This window comes from Nilaparvata lugens, chromosome 1 (assembly GCF_014356525.2).
Source record: "Nilaparvata lugens isolate BPH chromosome 1, ASM1435652v1, whole genome shotgun sequence".
Classification (NCBI taxonomy): domain Eukaryota; kingdom Metazoa; phylum Arthropoda; class Insecta; order Hemiptera; family Delphacidae; genus Nilaparvata; species Nilaparvata lugens.
Window position 1 is genome coordinate 76,026,249 of NC_052504.1, and position 14,741 is coordinate 76,040,989.

Genomic DNA, 14,741 nt, shown 5'->3' on the forward strand with positions numbered 1-14,741 from the left:
GAACAATTTGGTACCATTTTCATGATTATCGGTTGGAAAATAGCGTCCGAAACACGCTAGAACGAAGTACCTGCAAAGAACTCTATATCGAGAAAGCTTCAATTCCCTACTAGCCTTTCGAAAAAGTGTGGTCGAACTCACTAACACAGTCCCAACTGCTATGATTGTGAGTACACACACTCACACCGGAGAACCGGAAAACTGGTTTTCGGTTGTCGAAACAATTGATTGTTTTTGTTCAATGAGATATTGCCCGTCTTCTTGTCTGCGCTATTGTGTTTTATGTTATATACTATATTCATATAATATGCTCTATTATTCTATATGCTTATACAGTAGTTTGACATCCATATTATTATTTATTCCCATTTCATTTCAATATCACATGAAATCTGTACTATATTCTATTTGTACAGCTATTTTGGAGACATGGTTCATTCTTCTCTCATCGAATTCTTTATTATCCATGTTGGGCCATGCATGGCAATTCAAATTCAACCCAAGAACTTTACATGATACTACCCGGGAAAAATTTAGTTTTGGAGAGATCAAGTTTTACATGTTTTTTCTTATACTGTAATTAGAAAACAACCAATCATTCCTAAATTCTCGAGAAAAAGTAAGTTATTGGATAATATGAATGAATAATAGTTCATGCTTCAACGAAAATTTCTGCAATAAAAAAATACTTTTAGTATACTGCAAGATTTCCAAGATAAGCCAATTCTCTGTTCACTTTTTTTCATTTACATTTACTTTCTTTGAAGTAGTAATAGGGTACAAGTATTCAATTGGAAGAAAGGTGAAATGCAAAAACTAATGTACAGTATGACACTGTACATTGTCATTGTCCAGGAGTGGTAACGTTGGGGGGGGGGAGATTGCGCAGACTGCGTCCTTGTCATTGTAGTGAGGGGGGGTTTCCAATAGGGTCAATATTGTAACGACTGACGATCTTCTTTGGAATGTTTTCTGAATCGTGCAGAATCACAAATACTTTGCTTCTGAATAAAATTATGCTTATATGAATCATAATTTTTTGGGTTTAGGCGCCTGCTGGCGCCTGCGCGGTAGATTCTATTAAATTCATAATTGACCAGAAATGAATTCGATTGTTTATAAAATAGAAAAATAGACAGTTATCAACTGTCCATTGTTCAGTTGTTTACAGGCCGTTGTACATGGTGATCTGCACTTGTTTTGGTGAATCAGGAATTAGGTACTTCTCGTAATATTTGCTACCGTATATTAGCCCAGTTCTGAATCGTGCTAATACAGTCACAAGTACTTTGCTTCTGAATAAAACTATGCTTATGAATCATTGTAGCGTTATAATATTTAGCGTTGTTGTATGATTTGAATTTTTGTGCCCTGTTAATTATTTATTTATTTATTAGATTACCACAAACAATATAATGATCGGGAAAGAAAAAACAGGCTATTGCCCAAAACTTTTTCAATTTCCTAATTCAGTTTCAAATTGTGCAAATATTATACATAGGTTATGTCCATTTCAATTTTCTACACCAAATCACAATCTGAGAGTATAGATTAGAATAAAACAAACAATTTTAAATTTTGATAGATTGATAGTAAAACTTTTGTAAAAAAAACGTTAAATTCACAAAATAGAGAATAAAACCACTTAAATTTTGAGCTCGAAAATATAACGTTCACCTTAGCTATATAACAGCTGTTTCATGTTATCATGGATAATAAAAACCAATTTGATTTGATTTATTATATTATTGGAATCATTTTTTGTTTGTGATTTTCCCTGATAATATACATAAATACATTGAAATATTTGATCATGTACTCCAAACAATATTATTACTGGAAAAATTAATTCCTATCTAGAATCAAAATAAATATATTTAAATCTCAAGAATGAAGAATCATGATTTTTATTTGTCTATGCATGAACCATTTTATTAACAGCCTTCAGCACTTACTGTATCTATATAATACTGGTCGTCAGGCTCGCTTCGCTCGCCATATCCGTTTAGCCAGACATTTAGTCTGTACCCCCGACTGGATCGTCGTAACATATGATAAAAATGCTCAAATGAAAAATGCAGGCAAGCGAAGCGAGCCTGCTGATCTCATTCTTGGACAATCCAGTCGGGGGTCCAGGGCTAGACGGATATGGCGAGCGAAGCGAGCCTGACGGCTAGTAGTAATATAATATTCCCAGGAATAGCTCTGATTGAAGTAGCAGTACCTAATCAATTTTTCCGCGATAAATCAGGACCTCCTAAATAGGTATTTAGGAGGTACTGGATAAATTGGTATTTAGGAGGTCCTGGATAAATGCATTTCAATCTTAAACTTGGTGCCAACCTAACAAAGTCAACTCAACTTAATGCCAAATGTGACAAAATTTTTAATTTAGTTACCAGAACAACTCTGTGGGTAGATGACACAAGTTGATAAGTCACATTTTTGAACATATTGAGTTATGCATATGGTTGTGTTCAGAAAAATTAGATCTATAAGATGGTACTATCTATATAATAAGAGAGAGTAGGGTTGTGTTTGTTCATGTGTTCGTTTGTTCGCATCAAAACATGTCAACTTGTGGATTGCATACCGGAAAAACGGGAATGATTTAGATTTCCAAATTTTGCACATAGATTCTAAAAGTATCAATCTCGTGCACCTGGAAGCCCAAATTTTAATTTTCTTTTTAGATTTTTCAGAATTAATGTTTAAATTTCATTAATGGTACATTCGATTTCATTAAAAAATCACCAAATCATATGGTCGAAATTAAAAAAGGTACATCTCTTTCTATATTGCTTTCTACCTGAAAAACATAGTTTTGAAACTTCGTTTTCCTGATGCAATGTTTAGGCCTACACGTGGCATGGATTATTAAATTTTCAGCTAGAACAATTCTTGAGACAAATGCTAAATAAACGTCTACAGTTTCATCAATGCTGTATCGGCAATATGAAAACGCATGCAGGTCTTTCAATGAAGGTGTTGTTATTTAGATAAAGAAATTATATTCTTCCAGTTTTATTTAATTAAAATTTCAAAATTATTCGAGCCCTGATAGAATGACTGACTCACTGTACATAGGCCTATTTTGAATTCTTCTAGATTTCATTACGTCAAGTTTTAAGAAAGACCCTTGCGAAGCACGGGTTACCTGCTAGTAACTAAATATGTTGTATCTCTTTAAATAGCTGAGATATAGGCCTTGCTCAAGCCTGATAGAGCATTTTCTTCCAAACCCCAAGTTGACAAATATTGATAAGTACATATATCTCAACACTCTTCTACCGGTTTGTATTATAATCCAATTATCAAAAGATGGCAAAATTTGATAAGTGTATGTACTGGTAGGCTATTATAAAATCTGAAAATCAATAACCTCTATTGAGAACTACATAACCCATACAACTTTGCAAACAGTTCAAGTTTGTTTAACTTGATCAATACTTGTAAATAATATCAATTAATTGTTGAAAAATATATTCAAATTTCTAAATAATCGATTTTTAAGATATTTCCTATACTGTTACATTGTGATTTGAAACATTTGGCAGATGGCAAAACATGATATCTCTGACATCACTAGCAAAAATCCTCAATTAAATAAATTCAATCCTCAATTAAATAAATGTTTTATTCCTTGATATTTTATATTCAAATAGTCAATGATCAGCTGATTATATTAGTGTAAAATGGGTAAGAAAAAATATGATAGATAATTTTTGCAGCTATGCCAAACTTTCAAATTGCTCTCCTGAAAAGTTTACAAATCAGCTTGTGTCATCTACCCACAGAACTGTTTCGAAGAGGTACTCTCTCTAGATTATAGTTCTATATTAACATATGGTATGGACATTTCAATTATAATTTTAAGATATTGGAATAAGAAGAATATACATGCTAAAATTCGAACTTTAAACCCTTAAAAACCACCCTTAGAGTTAAAATATCGCCAATAGATTTCTTAGTGAGCCTCTAAAGGGCCAACTGAACATACCTACCAAATTTGAACGTTTTTGGTCCGGTAGATTTTTAGTTCTGCGAGTGAGTGAGTGAGTGAGTAAGTCAGTCAGTGAGTGCCATTTCGCTTTTATATATATGGATAGTGCACTCATATATTAATGAACTTGTATGTCGATTTAGAAGAATTAGTCAAATGAAGTGTTCTTTGATAACACTGTTGAAGCAATAGAATACAATCTATAGCCAGGCTACTCAAAAGCAGATCAGTCATGTTAGAACAGCCGCAGAATGAGTAGACAATGCAGTGTATAATAATAATAATAATAATGGACTTTTCTAGGAAGAGAAGACTGATGTGAGAGTGAGTGCGCGTGTCAATTGTGATAGTGGTGCTACTGAAGTAATGAACTTCTTTCTCTAGAAAGAGAAGACTGATGTGTGAGAGAGCGCATCGATTGAGAGAGAGTAGAGCTATGAAGACCGATGTTTGTGGGCCAGCATGCTTTTTCACTCCGCTCCCCATCTCATCAGTTAAATTTACCTAGTACTACACTTTTTGAACAGCCTTCCTAGACATGCCCCTTAAAGAAGACTGTCAATTTTGTGAGACAGTGTTAAGTGCTTTGATTAGGATTATGTCATGTAGCAATTTATTTCCTTACTTCAACCTACAATCGTTCAACCCACCAACATCGTTTGTCAAGTTTTATTTTTGATTTTATTATATAAGTCATGAAATAAAATGATACTGCTGCAATTTGTGATAACTATCTTCAATGATGGAATGACGCCATTGTTGTCATGTTGTGGAAAATCTACATCTACCATGTCTTCGTGTCGTCTGCAAATCAGATAGCTTTTTGAATGCCGAGGCATACGTGGAACTCGTCCACAAGGACGTACAGTGAATGCCGAGGCAGGTGTGCATACAGTTGTTCGCGCGAATCTGTACGGACGTGTGTACAAGGCTTTAAACCATAGAGCGGCTGTTGGTGTGCTTTCAGCGCTCTCAATGTGTTACACGGCGAACTAAGGGCAGACATGACAGAGAGAGGCAAGAAGAGCCTCTATTGCCAGTCTGCCACTGCAGGAATAGGTGTGTTTTTGTGAATTAAATTGATTTCTTTGACTAATTATTATATTTATGATGATGATGGTATTGCAAACTTGACTGGAATGAACTATAGACATCGGTTCTATAATATTATTATATTATATGATCATGTTAGGCCGGTATTAGATAGTAATAGTATTAGACGGTAACATGAAAATATGATTTTGTACAACTTATTTCATATGATCTGCATATGACAGAAATATTACCGTCTAATACCGGCCTTAGTTTGCTATTTTTTTGACTATCATACTTTGCCTTCTTGTTTTGAACTTAGAGATAATGTAGATAAGTACTGTAAGCTGGTATCAAAGAAACGTCTTCATAAACTAGTTTTTTCAAATTCCTTCTCAAAATAGCATGAAAAATATTCCAATTTCGGAAATCATAATTTTGTAGTTACGGTATGGCATTTAAACTCAGTAGAGCACTTGTACGGCTAAGCAGCATTAATACTAACTTGGGCTATATTAATTTTACCAAGGCTTCAAGTAAAGCAATTCAAACAATTAATTTTATGGATGCATAACAACTGTAATACATATATTTAAAATTCTCAATGAAAATTCAATGTAGTATTTATTAAATTTAACTGATTTGCACCTTGTCTTTTATGCAAGTTTCCATTATATCAAAAGGGCCATTCAAATTTGCCGCTGCTTCTTGCCTCTCTCTGTCATGGCTGCCCATGTTCAATTCGTAACAGGAATAGCGGCAACTCAGCCACTCTATAGTTTACTATTTTTTAGCTCGTTGGTCAGTGTCAAGTCGTGTTTTTGTCGATTCTGTCGGATTCTGTTCTGTGGTTCTGTCCTGTTTCTGTTTTGTGAGTTGTGTTGTGAGTGACTTCTGTGTTTCTGTTCATTGAATAATTTAACATCTCAACATGCAGTATTCAGTAAAATTCTAGATATTGGGTATAATTATGTTAAATAGTTATCAAATTACTTATATCAGGATTTAGAGTTAAGTGACACATCATGAATTAATTAGTAATAAAAAAAATTAGTAATCATAAATTTGATCTTCCAAACTATTGTTTTTGTTTTGTTGAGATAACCTCTTGCAAGTTGCAAGGTGTAAAACGCGCTTCTTCTGTGGCTATTTCAAGAATTTCAAATGTTCTTCCGTCTATTGTGTAATTTAATTTCAAACTATTAGAAGATCCTTTTAAAATGGATTTTGAGTTGTATCACAAATATCCCCCGGGGGATCCTACCCTAGTTGAAAAAATTGTATGTCATTTAAAAGCCCAAGGGATATTTGATAACTTCCGTAAAGAATGTTTGTCTGACGTTGATACAAAGGTAAATAGATATATTCTCAACTTGTTTTTGAATAATTATCAAATTGTCACTGCCAAACTTAATCATGGTTTTTTATATATTTGATTTTTGATGTCAAGAATTATAATATAACCTTTAAATCTATAATGTAATTTTTCCTTGTAATAATGTTAATTATCACAGTTAACAAAAGTTGAATGATTCCCAACTTTAATGGGAATTATTTACTTGAGTTGAGCTTACTTGTTTTAATTACCTTACTATTTGTAACATTGTATTTTAAACTTGTTGGAAGAGCAATCTCGATCAATGTTATGGTTCTCATGGTGACCAAAACAAAACAAGCCAAATAAAGCCAACAGGTCTTATTCACCTTCCTTGAAAATAATTTATGGTTAAATTTTTATCTAACATAGGCTCGTTTGATTTTGGACACTTGCGATATGTTATGTGCAGCTATAAATTATCCCTAGCACTCATTTTGGCTTTCTTATGCAATACGTCAGGAACCTGGGTTTATCCAAAACCTTGATATTTTTCACATTAAATTAAAAGACTACATTAAATAAAACCAATGCTGAAAAATAGAATAATTTCAAATAATTATTGAGTACCTATTTTTATTTTCATAATGCGTTCTATCCAGGGGTGCTTGGGCATTGATCCAGAAACTGAAAATACAAAGTTCATTCAAGATTGATAATAATTGTTGTACTACTGAAATTAGTTACTTGTTACAATAAAATAGTTGGTTTCTATTCTCTATCTCTTATAAATTTTCTATACTTTAAATCTAATCTATTCTCCAAGCTAATCTCAAATTGATATGTGAATTATTGCAGCCTGCTTATCAAAATCTACGACAGCGAGTTGATGGATCTGTTGCTGGCTATCTTTCTGCTTACAAATGGAGACCTGATCTCAACAAAAATCAGCTGAGAGAGAATTTAAGGAAATATATTCAAAAGTAAGTATTTTATTGAGTAGCCTAATTTTGATACATTGACTTATTATATTGAAATGGACAAATAAGACAACATATTTGCTGATAGTCTATACTACCCTGTAATATCGACTTCTAAAAGAGCTGTGTGGGAAAATCTTAAATCGATTATGTACATAGCCTCCACTAAAAAATAACAACCGTCGTTGATGATAGGAGTAACACATTTGCTATGCATCCTTTACTATGAATACATGAGGCTGGACAGTGGACAGTGTCGTTCACGTTCAGCAGTCAACTTTTTACTTTGTAAAATGATAAAATCGATCAGAGCCTCAATCAGACAAGCTCATTGAATCAGACATGATACTAAAATTGCATACTCCATTTTCCTTTTTTACATGCTTTGTCCAGAAAGTTATGTAAGCTAAATTTTTTTTTCCTCCACCTACTGTCTAAAGAGCCTACTTTACTCCTTGAAACATAATACTAAAGTGTCACTTATTCGCTCTCGTTAGGAAAAAACAGAAAAACTTCCTAGAGCGTAAAATTAACACCATTTAAATAACATGGGAAGCATCTCTATTTTGAAAACTTACATTTGAAATAGGTTTGAAGGTCTAAGCTCAGATGAGAAAGCATATAGAGTAGTCATTAAACCAACTAAATACAATACCTCAACCAGACATTTGATCAATATATGAAATATATATGTTTCATGCTAAAATTATTACAAACTTCATATCAATATAGCCTACTATAAAAATGTATATTCTTTATATTCTATGTTATTCAAAATACCAACCAACGAATATTCCTCATTAACTAATCAAATTTGAAACGGGAACTTCATCATAATGTTGTAGTCGAGTCGACGGCCATTGTTGTTACAACTTTTGTCGACAGATAGCGCTGTCGGCGGTGAACTGTGTGATTACAAGACAGCTGTTTAATTTTTAAGTTATGTTGTAACACATTTTACTAGTCACGTAAGTTTTTAAAAATTATTTTATTTGTAGTTTTTATAAAAATGTAGGTGGAGGAAAAATGTTGTGTACATCACGAGTGGAAAATGTTTTTTCTCCCTCAGGAAAATTGTTGCCCTCGGCTTTGCTTCGGGCTTCAAACTTTTCCCTCAGGGAGAAAAAACAGTACTTTTCACTCTAGATATACAAATAACTATTTTTCGGCACTATTGTACATTCCAGAGTGTTGCGACGGTGGGAGACTGACGTCGCGCCAGTTATCCTCGCGCTGCCGGAAAGTTGTCACAGGCATTTCCGTGACTCCGTGAGAGACGTTCTTGTGACACGTCAAAATTCAAAATGCAGTGCCCGTCCCCTCGAGCAACGCAATGTGATGTGATCCCAGACTTAGAAAAACTGTTATCACTGAAGATAAGTCTTGGGTGTTCAAGTGCGACCCATTTTCATTGTTCAAAAAATATATATATCCTAAAAGGTATGGATCCTCGTCACAATGCTTTGCTCGCGGAAGCGCAGTATTTTGAACTGTGATGCGCCACGAAAACGTTTCCCCCGGAAACACCTGTGATAACACGAAGCCAACTGGCGCGCAGTCGCCCTTGCTCCTTACAACCCCCACCACAAATCTCCCACCGGGGCAGCACTCTAGAATGCACAGTCATGTAAAAAAACATTGGCATTACTTTCCGGACAACCTGTATAACAGCTGTACGTTGGAGAATTATTTCACATTATCAAATGGTAATTTAACGGTAGATTGACCTCGAAAACATCACATTGTTTATCTGGAATCTTGAAACCTCATCCAAATGAATTCCATTATATAGAAGGTAGCACATCATAGGCTATGTGGAACTAAATTAATAGAATCTACTATCACAATCTTCAGCTTTATTATACTTGAATTTCAAATGTAAGTCAGGTTGTTTATATTTTGAAGAACTACAACTAAGCATAATTGCATGAGTAATTTTATAATATTACTAATGAATCTACTATTTTCGTAATTTGAAGAAGCATAACCTATTCGACTCAGTGAACCTTGTATTTCATCCTTTGTTGGTGCTTTCTAGTGGAGGCTTCTTGGAAGTTGGAGTTGAGAGGATTGTCGATCAGGTTGTCAATCCGAAAATCGGACAAGTCTTCCTACCGAAGGTCAGAGAAGTGGTGTTGGAAGGATTGGGATTGAAGAAGGATCGTGACAGAAATTCTTCTGATAGACCAGGTCAGTCATCATTCAAACCATATGACACACACTCAGATCTTGTATCTTTATCGGTCTTATAAGGAGATTTAATACTCGAAGTAACACTATTTGATACCACTATATACTTGCTGGCCAGCCGTCAGCTAAACAATATTCACCAATGAATTATTTTTGAACATGGGAGGAATCATAAGATAATGTGATTAAATCACTGCTATCAAATTTATTGCCGGTCAGGTGGCCTCACCATTAAAAAGCAGTCATTACTGAAAATTTGGGAGAGAAATAGTTCAAGGTAACCTTACTCTCTCTCTCGATCATTTCAATCTAGGTAGGGATTGTATTCTAGGTGCATTGATTTTAATGATGTGCTATGTGGAAATAAATTAATTATGGTATCCATACAAACTTTATCCATTCTAACTCAAAGTTTGAGTTATAATATACTCGCTTCGCTCGCTTTATCCGTCTAGCCAGGGGGCTCCGCCCCAGGATCCCTTGTTGGATCATCCTTAAATAGAATCAGCATTTTCCATTTTTGAGCTTTCTTCCTTCCGTAAAAAAGTCAAAAGAGACTTTCAGGCTCGATTCAATCACCAGTTTTGAATTATGTAGTGCAGGGTTGAAAAAATCTTTAGTTTTATCAGAATTAATAAATATTCTTTTATTTCTCAATTGAAAACTTGATTAGGATATTATGAGAATTATTGTATTTCAGTACAATAGTTCTTTAAGATTTTATACAGAAATGATATGGAGTACTTGTTAAATATCAGCATCTAACCCTATCAAGTATAAATTTGCTTGAGAAATGTAGAAAATGCTTTGATAACTCAATGAAAAACTTGAGAAAAAATACCATCTAAAAAACGCTGTAAAAGCGCTTATATTGGGCGTATCTTTGGCGGAATTTTGCAGACCTTTCAAGATAATATTTCCAGAATCTAGATGAACTTCTTTACCAAGTTTTACCATTTTCTCTCAATTTATTCTTTATAAATATGAGAAAACGCAGAAAAAACTCTAGGGAACGCAAGGAAAACGCAGTCCTCTAAATTCCTCTGAAGTTCTCTAAAGTCGAAATTTCTAGACCCTTGCTGAATACTATACCTAATCTTAACATGATCTGTCAGTTAGATCTCGAGAAAGCGTGGAAAACGCTCAAAAATCGCCGATCTTTGGCGGAACTTAGGCGTCTTAACTTAAGGCGGAACATAACTTCCAATACAAAATTTTTATACTTTGCTGAGCCTGCATTCAAATCCATTCTTATTTCGCCTTTAGATGGCCAACTGAACAAACCTGCCAAATTTGAACTTGGTCCAGTAGATTTTTAGTTCTGTTGATTATTAATGAATGAGTGGGTGGGTGAGTGAATTAATGAATCAGTGCCATTTCGCTTATATAGATCATTTTTAAAATCTTGAAACGAATTTCCATACGAAACATTTTTCTCGAAAAAAGGAAGCATAACATTTTGTTCTTAGACTATATATATATTTATAGAAGAAGATAGATTGATAGAGAGAGAAGATAAGATAATTTTACATTTTGTCTAAGATATATTATTTATATATATATATATATATATATATATATATATATATATATATATATATATATAAAAGGCTAAGCCCTGACAGCCTGAAATCACACCACAGCTCAAACTACTGAGCCTAAAAACTTGATATTTCGCACAATGGTTTATGGTAACCTAAAAACATCCATTGAGAGAGGATTTTCAGAAATTTGCCCCCCTGAGGGAGCTTTTTTAACCGCTCATTCCACAGCAAAGTCATGAGGAACTTTTTTGTTCAGCTACGAAAAATAATTAGATCTATGCAGAAAAATTCCGATCAGGAGCACAGGGGTGTTCAGGAGAGGGTTTTTTTTCGAAAATTTTAATGTAAAATCACACTACAGCTAAAACTGATTGGCCTACAGACTTTGCACAAATATTCTTCAAACATGCTAGACGCGCACTAAGAACGGATTTTGAGATATTTTGCCTCTAAGGATTTCAAAGGATAAAGAAGAATACTATTAAGTAAGGTTATTAACATGGTAAGGTGAACGCCATATGAAACTGAGATAATTGACACATGTTATTCTAACATATGTTGTAATCATTGGAAAGCTTAAAATAATCTTATCAATCAGCTGATCGAATTAATTTTTTGTAAATTGAGAGCGCGAGTACCTATTCTGTGGCGCGAGCTTGCCACATTTGTTTTCACTGTTGTATTCTTGGCCAGTTCGGTTTGCGCCTTCTATCAGCTTATATGGAGTCTCATACATTCCGATTAGAACAGAGCACAGAGATTTTCTTTGGTTAGGAGTTTGTTGATAATTATTTTTTCAAATTCAAATTCTATTGCCATCAAAAATCACATTGAAAACTTTCTTAATAGACAACAAGATTACAAAAGAAAATGTCGAACATATACCTACATTAAATGTAGGTATACATTTTATTTGTAGCACGGCCAGAAAAAGGCAAACCTTAGCCGTGAGTTCATTCAATATAACTTATATATATTTTTTGTTAATATTTTGTAAATGAAAAGTACGAGTTGATGATAGATGTGAGTAATTCCTTATATTTGATCCAAATGGTTATTCATATTGTAGTAGTCGGGGTCACTGCAATCAAAAGTTTTTTTATTCTGTAGCTAATAAATTTCATACATATTTTTGAATTGAATTACTAAAACGTATTGATTCATTGATTGTCCATAATGTATCCAGTGTCCATAGTGGAAGTGATTGAACTACTCAGAATTAATGGCTTACTGGTCCCTCATAGAATTTATAGTATTCCCGGTTATTGAGCCTGTCTTTTTTCAGCGTTGATTATTAGTAATAAAGCTTCATTTACAACTAGCCAACCCGGCAAACTTCGTACCGCCAAAAGGTCAATGTATCTCATGTCACACTTGACTTTATTTGGTGAATCATGAAATTCATCTGACAATCAATATTTTTATTTACATCTCAATACGGACTTCCTATGTGCTTAGTCATGCAGCATTCATTATTCCGATAACATATTCTACTCAATCAATTGGTAGTAATATCTATCAGTAAAGAGTTGAATTAAAAAAAATAGATAGGTTAAATCAGTGTTTCAGAAATGAATTCAATGTTTTCATAGTTGTTGATTGTCAATAGATGGTTCAGGAAATATGCGATGTACGATGAATCATACAGAATTCCATATTCTTTCCATCTTCCATTTTAGGATGAATACAAGCTAAGCTAAATTCAATTTTTTTAAATTATTCTTTCATTCTTCAGTAATTGATGGATGCAATATGAACAACTATCTTTCATGAGATGAATATTTTTTCCAACATTTTCCAGATTTTCAATGATAGGGAAGTGATAATTATTGGTATAGGTCTTCTAAGAAACGATTATCTACAGCTGGTACCAATCAACTACACTAACTTCAACTCCAAACTAGGCCTACCGTTTTAATACCAGTACATAATTTATCACAGGGTAACGTGATTATTATACAGCTGGTAACTTCAGATTGATGTTCAATCATACTAGTAGTTCTGTGAACAGTAGACCTCGCGCAGTTATAAACCGCAGCCTCCTCTTATACTTTCCATCAGAGTAAATCCTGTCTGTATGTCGTGTCGGCGACATATCGGTGTAAAAACGGCTAATGGCTGTTGGGGTTGGTGTATAAAAAATGCTAACATCAAAAGCTAATCTCCTTCAAGACATACTGGCAACAGGACAGCCCAAGTTCAAAGCAGAGAAAGTTCGAGAGACAATATTATGTTATTTTAGTCATTAATTGCATGTGTGTTATTGCACGCAATAAATAGTTCATTATTTTATTTATTTATTCACAATGGAGACAACGGGTTTCCCTAAATATGTCTCCTTAACAATAAAAATTGTACAGATACAAATGAAAAAAGAGAAATAATGAAAAAAATAATACGAAGTTATTCAATAATAAATAATACGGACAACAAAAATACCACTTAATTCAAAAATGAAAAATACAAAGATTTCAAATACTTATGGAAAAAGTAAAAATAAATTTGCAAAATAATTTGGAATTCAAAATTCTAAAACTTAACTGAACGACGTCCCAAACCATATATGCACTGATACAACAACTATTTATTTGATCAGATCATGCTTACACAAGATTTAATTATCATATTATTTCGCTTTCCGGAATTTAGCGCGAGAAAACCAGAAGACATCGAGGCGCCCAGACAAGCTGTTTTAAGTTCTTTGCATCCTATTATTTTAATAGTGCATAAAAATTGCTTTCAATGAGTCATGCCTTTTATAGTCTACACAGCTGCTGATTTTTTATCAAGTTACATTGAGATATTGAATTGCATGCGTCATGAAATGCAATTTATAGTCAACTCTACAGCTGATTTATGATGAATAATTCTATAGTCTGATTTTTACTCTAATATTGGCGTATGAAGGAGGCTCCTTTTTCCTTTAATATTATCCTTGAAATGCAAAATTTCCAAAAACCTTGTATATACGTCGACGCACAATTTAAAAAGGAACATACCTGTCAAATTTCATGAAAATCTATTACCGCGTTTCGCCGTAAATGCGAAACATATAAATATTTAAACATTAAGAGAAATGCTAAACCGTCGACTTGAATCTTAGACCTCACTTCGCTCGGTCAATTATCACAATAATTATGATCTTGAATCATGATCATCTTTCCGTTCTTCGGTAGCCGCTCTGTCGACAATTTCAAAAACATAGGTCTGTAAAATGGATTAATAAATAATTATTATTATCCCCCCTATTAAAATTTATCTCCAGAAACCATCCCCAATATTCACACAACATAATTATTCCCAAAGTTTCATGTTGTTATGTCAAGTAGTTTTCCAAGTCTATAGGGAACAAACAAACATACAAACACACAGACATTCATTTTTATGTATATAGATTTACATTCGGCTCAAACAAAATTCTCTCCAAATGGAGGTAGAATGATAAGGTTGACAATTTTCAGTTCTGTTGTTTTAACATTTTTTTTCAAATCATTTTCAAAAATTTCATGTAGTATAATAACCTACTATTGTGTTTGAGACACTTCTGGCGCTATCATAGTTTCACCACTATTCTGTTCCACAGTCCTATCTCTCGCAGTCGTTAACTATATCTATAATAAAGTAAAGAGCTGGCTTATACACGTACGGGATAGGAAAATTATGTTTGACGCATCATC

At 33.5% G+C, this 14,741-nt stretch overlaps 1 protein-coding gene across 3 annotated transcripts in view; it reads left to right on the top strand.

Annotated features, from left to right (window-relative positions):
- Positions 1-5,839: 5,839 nt before the first annotated feature.
- Positions 5,840-14,741, top strand: part of LOC111043303 (biorientation of chromosomes in cell division protein 1-like 1) — a 32,969-nt gene continuing 24,067 nt past the window's right edge. For all 3 annotated transcript variants that reach the window (XM_039443381.1, XM_039443393.1, XM_039443385.1), the window contains exons 1-3: positions 5,840-6,387; positions 7,209-7,333; positions 9,369-9,520. In XM_039443381.1, the coding sequence (XP_039299315.1) occupies positions 6,256-6,387; positions 7,209-7,333; positions 9,369-9,520 (409 nt within the window). In that variant the 5' untranslated portion in view covers positions 5,840-6,255. The remainder of the gene's footprint in view (positions 6,388-7,208; positions 7,334-9,368; positions 9,521-14,741) is intronic.